Source organism: Glycine soja, chromosome 11 (assembly GCF_004193775.1).
Source record: "Glycine soja cultivar W05 chromosome 11, ASM419377v2, whole genome shotgun sequence".
NCBI classification, from domain to species: Eukaryota; Viridiplantae; Streptophyta; class Magnoliopsida; order Fabales; family Fabaceae; genus Glycine; species Glycine soja.
Genome location: NC_041012.1, coordinates 12,600,296 through 12,618,849, shown reverse-complemented (window position 1 = coordinate 12,618,849; position 18,554 = coordinate 12,600,296). Strand labels below are relative to the sequence as shown.

The 18,554-nt window shown below is 38.0% G+C and overlaps 1 protein-coding gene across 1 annotated transcript; it reads right to left on the bottom strand.

The window, feature by feature from the left end:
- Nucleotides 1-2,810: 2,810 nt before the first annotated feature.
- LOC114374999 (probable plastid-lipid-associated protein 11, chloroplastic) lies at nucleotides 2,811-16,308 on the bottom strand. Its single transcript, XM_028332732.1, has 3 exons — nucleotides 15,749-16,308; nucleotides 5,740-5,805; nucleotides 2,811-3,263 (listed from the first exon to the last, which is right to left on the bottom strand). Exons 1-3 carry the CDS (start codon nucleotides 16,210-16,212, stop codon nucleotides 3,164-3,166), a joined length of 630 nt encoding a protein of 209 aa, XP_028188533.1. The 5' UTR covers nucleotides 16,213-16,308; the 3' UTR covers nucleotides 2,811-3,163.
- Nucleotides 16,309-18,554: the final 2,246 nt, after the last annotated feature.

Genomic DNA, 18,554 nt, shown 5'->3' with positions numbered 1-18,554 from the left:
CATTCAGAGGTGATCCTAATAACCAAAATTCCTAATATAAAAAAAAAACTCACAATGTATCAAATATTTGGCAATTTTTAAAATGAAGCTGTGAGTGTTACAGATCAAGTGATCCGTAAGCATGTTACGGATCAAGTTGATCCGGAAGATGCTTACGAATCAAGTTGATCCGTAAACTACTAACAAATAGTTTACGGATCAACTTGATTCGTAATCATATTCCAGATCAACTTGATCTGTAACATGCTTACGGATCAGGTGATCCGTAAAACACACAACAACTTTCAGATCGCGTTCTACGCCATCGCCGACAACAATGGTGGAAAAAGGACAGGGTCGCGGTGCTTACCTCGACGGTGGACGGTCACGAAGCTCCCTCGACGGTGGACGACGACGTTGCTCTTTGCGGAAGCCTCCTCAATGTGTAGAAGCAAGCTTCATGATGATGAATCAAGTTGATTCAAGTAGTTTTGATGATAACAAAGATGATGACAAAAAGCCCAAGAGAATGATTTCAAGATTGAGTCAACGAGTTTCAAGAATCAAGAGAAGTTTGATTTCAAGATTCAAAAGAAGATGAATTCAAGATTCAAGAGAAGAAATCAAGAAGACTTCACAAGGGAAGTATTGAAAAGATTTTTCAAAAAACAAACATAGCACAATTTTGTTTTTCAAAATAGTTTTTCTCAAAATTTTCTAAGTTACCAGAGTTTTTACTCTCTGATAATCGATTACCAGCGGCGAAGTTTAATTTCAAAAGTTTTCAACTGAATTTGCAACGTTCCAATTGATTTCAAAATGATGTAATCGATTACAAGATATTGGTAATCGATTACCAGTGTGTCTAAACGTTGAAATTCAAAATCAATTGTGAAGAGTCATATCCTTTCATAAAAAGCTTTGTGTAATCGATTACATGGTTTTGGTAATCGATTACCAGTGACAAGTTTTGAATAAAAATCAAAAGATGTAACTCTTCCAATGGTTTTCAGTTTTTTTCTCAAGGTCATAACTCTTCCAATGGTTTTCTTGACCAGACATGAAAAGTCTATAAAAGCAAGACCTTGACTTGCATTGAAATATAACTTTTCCAATTTACTTTTGAATATCTTCTTCGTCTTCTTCCTTTGCCAAAAGCTTTCAAAGTTTTCTGGTTTCCAAACCTTGTTCTTTCACAGAAAACAAAAGTGTGTTATTCATCTTTTTCATTCCCTTCTCCCTTTGCCAAAAAGAATTCGCCAAGGACTAACCGCCTAAATTCTTTTTGTGTCTCTCTTCTCCCTTTTCCAAAAGAACAAAGGACTAACCGTCTGAATTCTTTTGTGTCTCCCTTCTTCCTTTTCAAAGAATTCAAAACGACACAGTCTAAGAATTCTTTTGATTCTTCCCTTTCCCTTAAACAAAATATTTCAAAGGACTAACTACTTGAGATATCTTTTGTTTCCCCTTCACAAAGTTTCAAAGGACTAACCGCCTGAGAACTTTGTCTTAACACATTGGAGGGTACATCCTTTGTGGTACAAGTAGAGGGTACATCTACTTGGGTTGTTGTAACTAAGAACAAGAGAGGGTACATCTCTTGTGGATCAGTTCAAGTAAAGGGTACATTCACTTGGTTGTTCAAAGAGAACAAGGGAGGGTACATCTCTTGTGGATCTTTGCTTGTAAAGGATTTCACAAGGTTGAAAAGAAATCTCAAGGATGGCAGGTCACTTGGGGACTGGATGTAGATACGGGTTGTTGTCGAACCAGTATAAAACTCTTGTGTTTGTCTTCTTCTTCCCTACACTCTTTAATTTTCGCTGTGCACTTTAATTATCGCTTTTACTTTTGGTTAAGTTTCTATTTTTGTTCTTTACTTTCTTAACACTATAGTAAAAGCCTATTTGTTTTTAGTAACATTAAGAAGAATATTTTTTTAATTAGTAAAGGTTCATTAATAATTAATTCAACTCCCCCTTCTTAATTATTTCGAGGCCACTTGATCCAACACAATGCACCACGACAACCTCCTAATCACGGCAACAATGGCGGCAACCTCCTCAACGAAGAAGAAGAAGAAATCCTCTGAGGTGAAAAGAATGAAGAAGAAGTAGCAGAAAGAAGTTGTTGATTGATAAGGATGTGAAGAAGAAGCGCAAAGAATGAAGAAGCAAAAACCTATGAGGAAGAAGAAGCAGAAAAATGCAGGAAGAAGAAGCGAAAACGCGGGACGGGAGAGAGAGTCGAGGGTTATTTTTTAAAAAATATTACTGAGGAGCATTATAGCCTTTTCACTACCAGTGCTAGGTGCACCAACAAAACTGTTGGGTGCACCTAGCAACACTCTCAATATTATCTTACTAAATAGATGGCTAAAGGAGGATACGGGCATAAAAGCAAATGCTTCCTCGTTTTTATAAAGGAATAATTTATAAGGAATTTTCCTTGTATAGTAATCTATGAATTCAATTCTAAACGGATAACAATGTAGAAAATACGTAATGTAAATTGCAAGAATGATTCGTTCAATTGAAACTGGCAGATCCTCAAAGAACGAGCAAGACGAACCAAGATCACAAGATGGTGACCAAATTGGCCATGTTTTTAAATTAAATTAAATATTGGTTAAAAACAAGATATTTTGCATCATTACTCACATGACTCGATATCCCACCCCTTTTCCAAGTTCTATTGACTATTGCATGTTTCATCTGAGCTCAGAGCCTCAGAGGTAACAGCATATATGTTTCTTAACCCGTCATTTAATTAAAATTTACAATGCACTATGCTAATCAGCCATCTGTTCCACGAACAATAATGATGCAAAGTACACGCAACTCAGCACCATCTTTGGAATACATAAGTAAACAGCCAACAATGCAAATTGTCATATTCCTATAAAGATATTTTAAAAAAAATTATGTACATTAACTAATCCTTACTTTAACTGCCAAACAAATACTACTACAACAACAACAAAGTCTTATCCCAATAAGTGAGGTTGGCTACAGGGATCACACAATTGTCAAACAAATAAACATATTAAATTAGCTTAAGCGGAAGAGATGCAAGATCTAGCTAGAAATTTATAAAGCACAAAGACAGCACTGAAACCATACGGGCAGTTGAGTGTAAGTTTTGATTAATGAAAATGCTCTAACAATGACAATGAAGATTCTGTTCATTCTTTCCAATCATAGGAAGCTCGGTCAACAACTAAATAGTCTCCTCTGATATCCTTTACAACTCGAAGGTCATCATCGAGGTACACAATATCAAACCTGCAGAAACAAAGTGCAAGCACAGCATCACAAAAATAAAACTTTTCCAGACTCCTAACAACTGTGTTCATACCTTTAGCCCCTAAAATCATGACAGAATCACAGAAACATATAAAACAACAGACAATAAATTGTAACAGAACTGTGCCTTTTTCTTTCAAAATTAGTCTAGGAATAGCACTCGCTTATCTTAGCCTCGTTAATTGTATCATGAAGTGAGTGTACACACATACTATGCCATACTCCAGCTACTGTCACCCTTGAAAGGAATTCAAGCCCTTCATTCTCAATCATTTTACAGTTAGATTAAGCATTTTTCAGATCCATTTTCTTGTGATTGTATCATGAAGTGAGTGTACACACATACTATGCCATACTCCAGCTACTGTCACCCTTGAAAGGAATTCAAGCCCTTCATTCTCAATCATTTTACAGTTAGATTAAGCATTTTTCAGATCCATTTTCTTGTGATACCTTTTCTGCCAGACTTTAGCAGAGTGTTGTATGGTCTTTCTATTCTAATTCATCTGTGTTGCCTTTACAACAGCATTTAATGGAGACTATATTTTATTTCTCTTTTGAAGGTTTATCTCTGACAAGGTTAAAAAGCTCAGTAACCTCATACTGAGGGGCAGCACTAAAATAAGGACATGTAGTTAATGCATTTCATGTGACACATGCTAGATGCATTAAATGTTCATGGGAATTGATGTCCAGGAATAGCACCCACTTATTGTTAGCCTTGTAAATTGTTTTTTTTGGGGGGGGGGGGAGGAAGTTGAGTGTCTTTTTCACTTGATGATGATGATGTTCCATCATATCTCTCTTATGTTAACAGTTTTCATATGGACAATACTTAGATGTAGTTCCTAAAGTGTTTCTGGTGTTCTTCAACTAAAGTTCAAGTTTTACCTTGATAACTCACAATAAGGATGACATTTAAAGTCAGCGCTGAATACTGAGGAGAAGATCCAATTTTGATTAGAGAACAATACCAAAAACACCTAAAGAATCACACCTAAGTCTTGTCCTTTTCGTATTTCTTTATAAATAATACTTGATATTTTGCCTCATATAGTAAACATCACATCTATCTAGTCAATAACAATCTAAATGTATTTAGTCACTTTTATATGGTTTTCCTCCCTCGATACCTAAACCCTTATATTTTCAACATTGTAAAACATCAAAACAAGAGATTATCAATCTCAACATATTTGGTGTATTTTATCTCCTTTTCTTCCCTTTGAATCTAAAACCCTATCACTTTTATTTGAGAGACTTAGCACTTGTTTGGTTTGAGAAAATATTTTTTGTTTAAATTTGAATTTTCACTAAAAATTAAGAGTGCTACATATTTTGCTTCCTATTTTGAAATACTTTTAAAGCAAATGATAACAAAGTAAAAACAATATTTGTTTTCATTTTGTTGCTTTTAGCACTTCCTTCACAAATAGATATGGAATGCTATCCCTCAGGAATAGATATGGAATTACAAACTATAGGCTCAGACCTTGCCATGGGTTTGGTTTTGCCCCCCCCGCCCCCCCCCCCCCCCCCCCCCTCCCCCTCTGTTAATGAAACTTCCGGGCTGCCTGTGTTTGCTTTTCTACACTGAGGGTGCCAACATATGCTTAGCATTTTCTTGCCTTAGGTGGTCGCTTTTAAAAAAAAGAACTTCCTTTACAAATGTTTGAATACAAGAAATAAAGTACAAATAAAGTGGCATTTTTTATTATTTTCAAAAACAATAAATGAAAACAAAATATTTTCTCCAACCAATCAAATTATTTTCACTTGTTTGTGCTCAAAAACGAATTTGAATAAATAAATTATTAAAATATTCAAGTTCATTTTTATGGTTTGGTATTAATATTGTAAGAATTATTTACTGTTGTGTGTTTTCTTATCAGATCACACGAAATATTCTTATTTATAATGAAGGAGGTTTACAAAATAAGAAAACTAAATAATGAGTAATAAGGAAAATAATCTCATTAAACTGCTGTAATTACAACATATGAAATCAAATATGAAAATACTATAAACTTAATTGCCATATTATCCACATGAATGATATTTATAAACAAAATATATGAATAAAGTAATAAAATATATATTAATAGTAAAATTATAATTGATATTTCAGTTTCAACTCAAATTAAATATAAAAGCATTAGTTAACGCTAAAGTACAAACACTTCAGTTTCATCATTGAAAGCTATTCCAAGCAATCCTCTAGCCAGACAAGACAAGCCTCAATCCTTTTTGTTCACATTTTCAAGTTTCAACTCGTCAATTTAGTTTCATCTCTACCAACCAAACCCTTAATTATGAAAAAAATAAATACGAAGGTAAGTATGAGCTTTGAAATCGTTGGTTATATGTAATGCTACCATATTAGAATACATATCAGAAACATTCCTAAATCATTGAACTAAATTTTTCAGCTACAAAGTAAACTTAAAGTACTTACCAACCCTGTCCAAATGGTGGCAATGGTATTTCCCAGTTCTTCCCACATAATACTGCACTTGTAAATCTAAACAACCAATGTCAGTCATCATAGGTATTTGAATATTTCTTGTGTAAACATTAGAAATTTAATCTTAATCCAGTAATTAGTAACATCAAGTTTACACTTTCAGTTAAGTGTGACCAAAGTGTAATGCCATCCATCTAAAAAACATTCTACAATTTTGACAAGAGAATGAGGCTTTAAATAATAAAATATTACATTGACATGATGAGTAAGAATGTGCTATAATATACAAACTCATTGATCATACTTATTTATTTACTTCAATTTTGAGAGAATATTTTCTGGAGGAAATTATCTCTTTTTATTCAAAACTCTCTCATGAGCTGTCGGAAACATGACTATTTCTCCATAATAAATTAAAGTAAATTTGTATTCATACTAATGAATAGGTCAAGTGTTAGTGTAGTATCAAAAACACAACCCCAGGCTCACTAATAAAATAAGACAACTATCCCTAATTAAATTTAAAAATAAACCAACAAATGAAATGAAAATTGAAAACTAGAAACAACACAAAGATAATCAAAATACCCTTGTTATAATATATGGAAAATATTCAATAGTAATTATTTATATCTTGAAATAGTTTAAAGTATATCAGAAAATATTTTAGGATTAGTTGCCATATTGTCTTATTATCTCAAGATTTGCTTCCTTAAGGGTTAGTGGTTTAGTGCTTTATGTTTCTGAACACAATGTAAATAATCATATATCAACTCGATATCAATATAGTCTCTTTATCTCCTTTCCCTCCTTTTATAATTAGTTCAGAGCAATACCATCCTCCATAACCTGTCTTGTCACTACTCCACTGTTGAATTCCCTAACTTATGCAGCTCAACCTTATTTCAATGATTCTTTTCTTCTCTTTCACCATCAATTACTTCCACCACTAGCTACCATTGTTTTGCTTCCAGCCAACCCTCCACAAATTTGTTCTTGACCAAAAACCATTCAGTATTAGAATAGACAAAAGAATATCCAATATTCTATTGTTTATATCTTTAGAACAATTTAGAGTATCAAAGAGTCTCTTAGGATTAGGTTTTAATGTTTCTACATTTCTTTATTATCTGCTTCCGTATTTATTTAAGATTACAATCTAGTATTAGTAAAAATAAAGGTTAGTGCTTTATTATTCTTAATATATTGTAACATCATATTATTTTTTTTTTGGAAGGCAAAATTATAGTATTATTAAAATATAACCATACAGTACCAGAAGTACTGAGTGAAACGGATACAAAGCACTCAATGTGCCACCTTCCAAAAAGAAAACCCAACAAAAAGCCCCACTATTAGAGATAGATTACAAATTAACCGAAGGACTCCAGAAGATTGGTAGACCATTGGTTAAAAGGAATATTAAAGCCTTTCTCCGTAGCTTTAAGCCAAGTCCACGCATGAAATAACGCATCATCCATCACTTTGGGAGGTTGAAATGGGGTGCCCTTAAACAGTAGGGAATTCCTATGCTGCCAGATAGTACTAGTTAAAGCAATCCACCAGAGACAGCGCCTATTGTGATTCCTCTGTGCCCCAAACCCATCACTGAATTGGATAAAATGAGCAGCAGGATCATCTAAGAAAGCTCCCAAAGTCCGGGTCCAGTTCATGGATTCCCACCACAACCCTACAGTCATTCTGCAGTGGAAGAAAAGGTGCCCAGCCTCCTCCTGGTGATTTCCACATAGAGGACACATAATATCCTGTAGAGCCACATGTCTCCTAAGCAAATTGGCCCTGGTAGGGAGCCTATCTCTAAACAACCTCCATGAGAACAACTCAGCCCTTGGGGGAATTTTAAGCTTCCATAGAATCTTGAAGTTGCTGCTGTGCTGACCAGGTCTGTTGTTAGGTAGCAAGAGCCTATATGCTGACTTAGTAGAGTAGATCCCAGTAGGGTCTGCTTTCCACAGCATTGAGTCCTGCAGCTGCTGATGAATAGATATAGCAGATATGTCGTCCATGAAGGCTATTGCTTGCTCATTCTCGTGATCAAAGAGGTTCCTTCTCCATTTAAAATCCCAATTCCAAGTATTCTGATAAAACTTTCCCATTTTAGAGATGGGAAGGTTTTGCTGTCTGCTAATCACAAATAATTGATTGTACTTCTGCTGAAGGCTGCCTTCCTGTCCCAGCCAAGAATCTTGCCAGAATCTGACCTATCCCCACAACCAACCTTCCAGGTCATATTCTGGTGAATAATTTGAAATTCAGGCTGATGATAAAGCTTTCTAAGGTCCTTCCACCATTGGGAGTGCCATCCTTTATCTCTACCATTCTGCAGATCTATCAATCCTCCATATTTAGAAGTTAGAATTCTGGCCCACAGCTGGTTATGCTTGGAGACTAGGTCCCATATCCATCTACCTCTCAAAGCTGTATTAAATTTGGACAAGTCTTTGATCCCCAATCCCCCATCAATTTTTGGAGTGCAGATATCAGCCCATTTGACCCAAGAGATTCTATTATGGTGTTGATTTCCCCCCCACATAAATGTTCTTTGAAGAGACACCAGTTTATCTACTATTCTTTGAGGAATCTTGAAGAAAGATAGGAGATAAATGGGAAGCGCATTGAGGACAGATCTTATCAAGGTGACCCTGCCACCCATAGATAAGTACTTCTGATTCCACTTGGAGAGCTTAGCTTTAAACTTGTTAATCAGAGGCTCCCAAACCATCCTGCTGGAAGCTTTTACAGCAATAGGCATTCCCAAGTAGTGAAAAGGAATGTCCAGCTGCCTACAGTTCAGAAGTTGGGCTGCATCATGAGCCCAATTGGGCTGAAAACCAACAATCCCAAATTGGCTTTTTGCATAGTTAATCCTCAGACCTAAGACCATTTCAAATCCCCTAAGCATGGACTTCAGCACAATAATATTATCCCAAGAAGCCTCTCCAACAAAAACTGTGTCATCAGCATATTGCAATATATTTATAGGGACATTTTGCTTCCCAACCAAGAAACTTCTATAGAGGTTTTTATTCAAAGCCTCCCTCATCATGCTAGTAAGGCCCTCAGCCACTATATTAAATAGCATAGGAGCCAAAGGGTCTCCTTGTCTCAATCCTCTAGATGGGACTAGTTCCTTTGTAGGGCTCCCATTTACTAGAATTGAGATGGAGGCTGATTGAAGGCAAGCAGAAATCCACTTCCTCCATATAGGACAGAAACCTAGCCTTGTCATCATATAGTCCAAGAAAGACCATGATACTGAATCATAAGCTTTTTCGAAATCCACTTTGAAAATCAAAGCAGGCTTCTTTCTATGAACAGCTTCATCCACCACTTCATTGAGAATCAGAATTCCATGGAGAATGTGCCTATTTTTTATGAACGATGTCTGCCTTTCATCAATTAACTCATCCAGCAGAATCCTCAACCTATTTGCCAAGAGTTTTGCTATTACTTTATACATGCAGCCAATGAGAGAGATGGGCCTATAATCATTTAGAGACTGGGGTTGGGATATCTTAGGAATAAGAGTCACAAAAGATGCATTGCTGCCTCTAGGAAAGCTTCCATGAGCATGGAATTCATCCACAAATCTTCGAAAATCAGGTTTGAGCAGCCCCCAAAACTCCTTGATAAATCTAAAATTAAACCCATCTGGGCCCGGACATTTATCGCCATCACAACTCCAAATAGCATCTCTGATTTCTGAATCAGAGAAAGGGGCAGTCAGCCCCTCTCTTTGATTATGATGAATCATAGGAAAATTGACCCCATCCAGGATAGGTCTGTGAAAGTTTTTTTCAGTGAATCTTTAATGAAAGAAGGTAAACACTGCATTCTTGACAAGATGAGGCTGCTGAACCCATGCGCCATCAATGAAAATTCCAGGAACAACATTTGAACATCTTCTGAAATTAATCAGCTTGTGAAAATAAGCTGAATTACGATCCCCTTCCTTGATCCATTTGGCCCTAGACTTCTGTCTCATCAAGGATTCATAGGCATTTGCAGTATCCCACAATTCTTGTTGCAAGGCTCTCTTGGTCTGAACTTCACTTTCAGATAGAGTTCTATGGGAAGCAATATTCTCCAGATTAGCTAGCTTCTGCTTCAGCTGCTGAATCTTATTAGCTTTAATGTCCCCCTTCTCTTTACTCCACTGTTTTATGGAATATCTCAAGTTCCTCAGTTTGTTTTTAAGTGCAATTCCACCCCAACCACCCTGCTGATCTGCAGTCCAAGCCTCCTTAATCATAGAATGGTAGCCTTTTTGGTTTAACCACCAATCCACAACCCGAAAAGGCTTAAGGCCCCAGTCCACCATTTTTGTCTTCAAGATGAGAGGGCAGTGATCCGAGAAGTCTCTTTGAAGGACATGCTGTGAGGTATTAGGCCACAAAGATAGCCATTGATCACACACCAGAAATCTATCAAGGCGACTCTTGGCACTACCATTGGGTCTAAACCAAGTAAAATTGCTTCCAAGGCATCTAACATCATGAAGCTCCATCTCAGATATCCAGTTATTAAAATCTGAGATATCTGAGGTAGTGACAATCCTTTGAGATGAGGTAATTCTCTCATCCTGGCTTCTAATAGAATTGAAATCTCCAAGGACACACCATAGGCCATTGGGATTGGAAGCTTTGAGATGACTCAATTCATCCCACAGAATCCTTTTCCCAGCTTGGTCACATGGGGCATAGACATTGACAATATGCAACCACTGGTTTTCTTTTACCCATTTGCCTACCAGCATTAGAAAGTGCCTACCCTTAACCCTCCTTTCAACCTGGAAATCAGAGTTACTCCACATGCACAGCAAGCCACCTGAAGCTTGGGTTGAAGGAACAAAGTCCCAAGATACAGAGGAGTCTCCCCACATGGATTGACAAATAAGCTTGTCAAAAGAGTCCTTTTTTGTCTCTTGAATACAGACAAGGTCCACCTTCTGTTTCATGATAATCCTCCTAATGGCAGTCCACTTAATTCCCCTGCCCAGTCCTCTTGAGTTGTAGGACAGAATAATCATGGTTGAACATTTTTAATACCCATCTCTGTTGCAAGCTTGGTGTCCCTTTTTTCCATTTCTGACATCAATTCACGAATCTTCATGCTGTCTTCACCATGGGTCAAGCCCATTTCTGCTAATAAGACACACTGTTTTTCCAGGATATGGGGGTTTATTTGGCCGTGCTCATCATCCTGCTTTATACATTCTGATTCCAAGTGAGATACTATATTGGTATGGGCTGTCTTCAAGGTTCCTTTGGTAGGAGAAGGCAGTATAGGATATGTTAGAGGGTCCACGGCCATTTCCTGGTTGTATTGGGCCTGTTCTCTAGCCCCCCCAACCGTTTTTCTTCTAACATAATATTTAGTACCAGCAGAGCCAAGAATTGGGCCTGAAGGTCTAAGGCCCAAATTCCCCTTTTCCTTTATAATATCGTTCTTGTCTAGGGATATACTATCCCTGTTGTCGGCTTGGGCAGAGGATGTTGGTAGGCTTACTACCTGCGGAAGCTGCTGTTCCTGCTTTCCTTCTGCTGGGCAATCTGTGCATGCAGAGGTTTCCTCAAGTGGATTCCTCTGCTGACCAGCAAATGAGTCAACTTGCCTTTTCGGTGCTTGTTTGTGAATACTCTCTCTCCTATTCCCCTGACTCGAAGCATTTATTGCATCCCACTTTACCACCTTTTGACCAGAGCTAATATGCTGAGACGGAACAGCAGCTTCAACGGTTGGGTAAAGGTTCAAAATTGCGTTGTCTTCATGTGGATAATCCACGTCATCGATATCGGTGAAGGACCGGTCCAAGCTGCAGCGCCCAATGGCTTGGACCCATTGGTCACGGCGCGTTTGGAGATCGCGGTCCACTCTCCCGACGGTGGAGAAGCCGTCGCTGTCGTAGACTGGACTACCTTCAGAGGTCTCATGCATGGAATCAGCCCCATACATATCACTTCCGATAACGACAGGGCTGTTTGGCTCCGTCGAGAACGGAGACGGCGGCATCCAAGAGACCATCCTCTTCTGGTCCAATCTCGTACCCAACCATGTCGTGTCTTCGACCACATGAAGAGTGGTTTCGATTCCGTCAATGACCGCCTTCAGCTCCGTTCGGATTCCTGGTGTCATCGTCGTCCGGATTAATATTCTTGCCACGTCAAGGCGACGCCTCTGTTCCACCAGTTCATCGACTTCCACCATATCGCCAATCGCCTCAACCATCTTCCCCATGGATTCCGACTCCCACGCTGTCGGCGGCAATCCCCACAAAAGTATCCAGGCGAGCCTATGGGTTGGGCGAATATCCTGGGACCATTTCTGAAGGTCCAGGATGGGTGTGGAGCCATGCGTCTTCTCCTCTTGCTTAATCTGGGTGGCCTTAGAATCGTCCAAGTTGAGAAGGATGATCCAATCGTCAGCCCAGTAGCAAGGAGTAACTTCAGGGTCTAAAACCCACTTAAGCTCATCCTCTACCTTTTCGAACATCCCCCTGTTTTTTAGACGACCAACCCACGCCTTCTGGAGCCATGCCTTCTGGTCCATATTTGTGTTGATAACCACCGGCGGCCTGTGTACGTCCTGTGAGGCTTGTGAACAAGCTGCCCTCTGATTGTGTAAGATACTCTGTCCCGGCGAGGCCATTGTAACCACCTCAGCGTAAGACCGAAGTCTTGCGCCAGTGACGTTTGTGCGCGGGGCTCCTCGACCATAACTGGTCACACCTTGTGGCTTGCCATTAACAGGTGTAAATTGATTCTTTTGATTTCTACTGGCTCTCTTACCCCGTTCAAACTTGGGCCGATTAACAAACATTTTCGACTTGCCGAAAAAAATGTTGTTATCAAGTTGTCGTTCCAGCCGCAATTCATCTTCTACCTCTTTGAACCTGACAAAGCCATATCTATGGCCTTCCTTGTTTTTGGTTTTGGGGATAAACACCTCCCACACCGTACCCCATCTGTGGAAAATCTGCCATAACTCCTTCTCATTCACCCAATCAGGGAATCTACAGAAGTAGAAGGTTGTGATGTCAGCCTTATCTCTCCACGTTACTGTTCTATCGAGTCTGTGGTTGTTTTCGGGTCTTGATGGCCCACCGTGAGTTTCTGTGATCGTCTTCCTCCTACGAGTTACTTGGACCCATTCCCCATCATTGGTAGTCAATATCAATATTCGGTTTATTTTATCTCCTTTTCCTCCCTCTATACTTAAATCCTTAAAATTTCAACAACTTGAATATTTTGATATAATAAATATATTATGAGATGTTTTCTAGATACTCTAACACCCCTCCCCCTCACCCCCAAGCTATAGTTTTCTAAGCATTAATGTTAAGGGCTGAGATATATTATAGTAATAATGGATGCCAGAGACTTGCACCTAAGAAGCTCAACAATAATACTCTGAAATTGCAAAAAGAATACAAGATGGAAATTGAAACACACAGATTAATAATTGGATCCCAGACACCAGGAAACTCCCACTAACCAACGCTCCTAATTTTTCTCAGAATACCAACCTGTCTTCTAGACTCCCCCTCCAAATCCTTTTGATCTCTCTTCTCTGTACTGATTCTCCCCATACACAACCTGCCAGCTGTCCACTTATATAACAGATTTGTCCTTCTCTCTGACTTCATAAATAAATCCTTCTACTCTGCTAGGCCCATTCATTCTGAGCCCATATTTCTTTCTTTCTTCTACATGCATGGAAAGCAGGAAATTGTTGAATAAAGGAAAAATCAAGGGTTCTCATGATCCTGGAGATCAGCCCATTTAATAATTAAAACTTCAACAGAATCATTTAGAAGTCTTTTGGATGTTAAAACTGCCTCTAGTTGACCCTGTAATTCTAACTCCACAATACAGAAAACAGGAAGTTGTTGGTATGAAACATCATCCTGAACAACCTTTTTAACTAAAATATATGAAATATAGAGTATATGCATGAGTGAGCTAGTAAAGCCACTTCACAAGCTACTTCCCAATCCTACGAACCACCTTAAAAGGACCATAAAAGCATCTACTAAGCTCTTGATTGATCCTATTTGCTAGTGACGTCAAATTATACGGTCTTAGATTAAGGTAAACAAAGTCACCCAGTTCAAATTCTATGTTCCTTCTATGTTTACCAGTCCGCATGTCATCCTATCCTGAACCTTGCATAAATTTTGTTTTAGTTCCTTTAAGGTTGAATCTCAACGGATCAAAATTCTGTCTACCTCCTCTAATGATGTCTCACAGTTATTAAAACACAACACATGGAGGATCATACCTGTACAAAGCCTTGAAGGGTGTTATCTTGATAGATTCCAGATGGGAAGATAGATATACTAGTATTTTTCGTCAGTGGGAAAGAAAGGCACAATCCAGAGATGACCAACATATAATGGCAATAAACAACCTGATCCAACTAAAAACAACTCAAAGGTAGGAATAGCACACCAAATTTGAGCATTAAACGCTGCAGAACGACACTTGAGGAACTAAGCAGTACTATTAGGATGGTGAACAATATCAACAGACGCTGGTTTCTAATGGAGATGTTGTGTGGCAAGACAGAAGTGGTTGGAAAGAGGACCTCACAGACTCACATGCACGCTAGAAAAACATGGCATACAGATCTAAAACTGCAGCCACAGAAGGGGAGAGGCCATAACGGGTATATAAGTGATTTCATACTATATGTCTAACAATATAAAATTTGAGTAATGCTACAGGGCTAAACAACATTAACTAGGCTTTTAGATGTTCTTTGGTTGGAAGTGGAAGGAGAGGAGGGGAAGGGATATTTTAATTAGACGTCTTTGGTTTAGATGTTTGGAGGGAAGGGACGGGGAAATTAGAGGGGCTAAAATCCCTCCCCTGTAATGTAGGGAGGATTCAAAGGAAAGTGAAGGTGATGTATAATTTTTTGACCATGCAGACAAAATCATCACAGGATTTTATTGTCTCTCATCTTCTTCATGATTAATTATAAGGATATAATGGTATAGTTGTCTTCCACTCCCCTTGCCAACCAAACATAGTATCCTTCCCCTCCCCTCCCCTCCCCTCCCTCTTTTGAACCAATCCTAGTCAATTGCTCTAATAAAAACAGTGTTTACTGTGATGTTGTGTGTCAATGTAGACCACACCTCATGCTATTTATAATAGGAAAAGGGAATCAGTATTGATTACAAGATCAATCAATTACTGATTAATAAGGAAACTAAATAATGAATAATAAGAAAAATAATCTCATACTAAACTGTTCTAATTAAAACATCAAATCATATATTTCACAGCTCTGATTCCCTGGGAAAGGAAATTATGATAAGACTCTCTCTACTTGAGAGTAGTCACGAAATTGTCATGTTTCAAGTGTAGAGGGAACAGGTAGAAAATACACTACCACTGCTTGAGTTCGTGCTAAAAGAGTGTTAGAGTTCACTCTCATTCATCCAGGAGTCAATAATAACTAACAATAAGTACACTCTAAACTTTCTTCTTTCCTCAAAACATTCAAGATTCAAAACCCTTTTTTCCATAGCTGTCGATTGTCATAGTAGTCAAACTCTCGGAACAATGTCAAGCAATGCAAGAGTGTATGACACCAAAATCAAACACAATTAATAACAATTACACAAAAAGAACACAATTTATTATTGTTACTGTTAGATTTCATCTTAAAATCAATAGACACCAACTGAAGTTGACCAACAGAATATAAGCTACACCCCGAGAATTAAGGCAACCGATATGAGACTTCCTAACCTCCCCCTCCACAGATGTCTGCCGGAACAGGCGAACCTACTAGAATAGGCGACAACCAAGATGGATTATAGGCTCTGATATCATTTAGATCTCAGCTTAAAGCCAATCGGCACTAAGTGAAGTAATCCAACAAATATATAAGTTGCACCCGAGAATAGACCAGATGATGTCGGACTTCCTAACAGTTACTACTATTATTATTAATTCCAACTATTTACCTGAAATTGACTCTCTGCGGCGACGCAACCTCAATAGTTGATCGAACAATGAAAACGCCATCAGGTGGAAACGTTATGACGTTGTTGAGCGTCCGATTCCGAACATCTATGACCTGCAACACGTCACCCGCTTGGGTTCCGAACAAGGGAGCCTTCTCGACGATGAAGAGCTGCTCCTTCTCCGTTGTCCACAGCAGCCGCCAAGTCGCCGACAGCGCATCCCCGGTGGTCACGGAGCCTTCGCCCGCCGCGGCCATCGCATTGATGGCTTCGACGATCGCGGCGTGCTTCGCGGGGTCGCTCTGGGTCTTGATGCCGCGGTCCTGGTCGGCGATGAGGGCGAGGAGTTGCTCCTTGGCGGATCGTGATTGGGCGGTGATGGAGGAGCAGGTGAAGCGCCGGTGCGAGTAGCGCTGGGCGGGGAGCTTGGTGGAGAAAGGGTTGGGAAGAAGGAGCGTGGCCATGGGCGTGGGCGGTGGGGGTGATTGAGTTCCATGGGGTCTGTGTGGAGGGGGTGAACTTGAAAGGAATTGGCGGTTGAGAACTGAAATCTCTCTCACGCAGGAAGATATTGTGGGAGCCACATGGATATTAATTTTTGTGGGAATTTTTTAATTTTGTCTTCTTTTTTATAATGGGGTTTAAACACGAGAGATTTATAATATTTACACATTCAATCAATTAACCTAAACTGCTTTATTCTAATTTTGCTTTTTGTTTTGTGAATTTTGAATAAATCCCACATTTATTTATATTCCCTAATTAATATAGGTGCATGTCAAATAGATTTAGGTGAGAAGGAAAGGAAAGAGGAGGGACTGGAGGAGAAATGTGAGTTTTTGGTTGATTTGGTTTAGTAGAATTGGACGAAAGATTTCAAAATGAAAATAATATGGATTCAATTAATAAAGTTTTCTTGGTTGAAATGTTCTTATTTGAGAGAAAAATACTATTCATTGTAAAGTAGATTAGTTTTATTTGTTGAAATGATTAGCTTTATTTTTTAAAATTAATTTTGAAAAGGCTTATGTTAAGATTGATTGGAAGTTTCTTTGGATGACTCTCAATGATTTTGGTTTTCCTTCTAAGATTATTGACCTTATTATCAATTGTATCATGAATACTCTCTCTTTGAAGTGGAATAATGAGATATTAGACAACTTTTCTCCTAAGAGAGCTCAAACAAGGGGACTCTTTATCCTCTTACCTACTCCTTTGTATGGAGAAGTTAGCCTTGCTTATTCAAATGGTAATGCAAATAATCAATTATAGTCTTAGATAATCGATTATCATGTATGGTAATGCAAATTTTTTTAAAATGCACATATAACAAGTAAGCAATTGAAATGTACAAACAAACACATAAATGCTAATGAATATGTACATGAATGTAGGCTCCTATATTGGCTCAAGTGAGATTAGACTCACTTAAAATACCAAGCTCATTATGAAGATGGTAGAACCTATCCCTTGCTAGAGGTTTAGTAAAGATGTCAACTAGTTGTGAGTATGTATCAACAAACTTTATATCACAATCACCCTAGTGAATATGATCCCTAATTAAATAATATCTAATCTCTATATGCTTTGCTCTAGAATGTATGAGAGGATTTTTGGTGAGACTAATGACACTAGTGTTATCACATATTAAAGGAGCGTGTTCTAAATGCAAACCAAAGCTAGAAAGTTGTTGTTTAAGCCACAAGATTTGTGCACAAAAACTCACCACATCAATGTACTCAACCTCACCCATAGAAAAGGCATTGCATGCTTGTTTCTTGCTATTTCAAGATACTAGGCCATTCCCTAACAAGTGGCAATTGCCACTAGTGTTTTTCCTATCTAGTTTGTAGAAGCATATATGATATGAAGTTTTGATGATGCCAAAGATGAGCGCAATTCAAGTCAAGAATTCAGAAATGCAAGAAGAACGATGTACTTAGTTAGGATCTTAGAAAGAATTCCTTAATTGATGTTGCACAGGTTTGGCTAAAGGAAATATTTTACAAAAGTTTTTTAAAGAACAATTATCTTTTCAAAAATATGATATTTCCTCTCTAGTAATCGATTACCAGAGGATGTAATCGATTACCAGTGGATGTAATTGATTACCAGTGGCTAAATTAGTTTCTGAAACAATTTGAAAATTTTGAATTTGAATTTAAAAGCCTGTAAACGATTACACAAGGTATGTAATCGATTACTAGAAGTTTAAATTGTTTGTAACATCTTTTAGAAATTTGAATTTAAATTTTAAAAGCTTGTAATCGATTACATCATTTGTGTAATCGATTACCAAACACAAAAAATTCAAATTTCAAGTCTGAAGAGTCACAACTCTTCATAAACTAACTGTGTAATCGATTACCACATTTATGTAATCGATTACCAGTAAGGAATTTTTGAAAATAACTCCCAAGACTCACAACTGTTCAAGAAGTTTTTGAATGATCATCAAAGGCCTATAAATAGGTGACTTGGGATACGAAATTCCTTAGAGTTTTTCTGAACAACATTGTCTTATCCTATCAAAACCAAATTGTCTTATCACTCTCAAAATATTCCTTGGCCAAAATACTTACAAATTCAATAAGGAATCTTGATCGATCTTCAATTGTAATATCCTTCTCTTAAAGAGAGAAAATTCTTCTTCTTCTTCTTATTCAAAGAGATCTATTTAAGAGACTGAGGGTCTCTTAAGTTATAAGGATATCTGAACACAAGGGAAGGGTATCCCTGTGTGGTTCAGAGTTTGTAAAAAGCTTTTTACAAGATAACGGAAATCTCAAGCAGGTTGCTTGGGGAC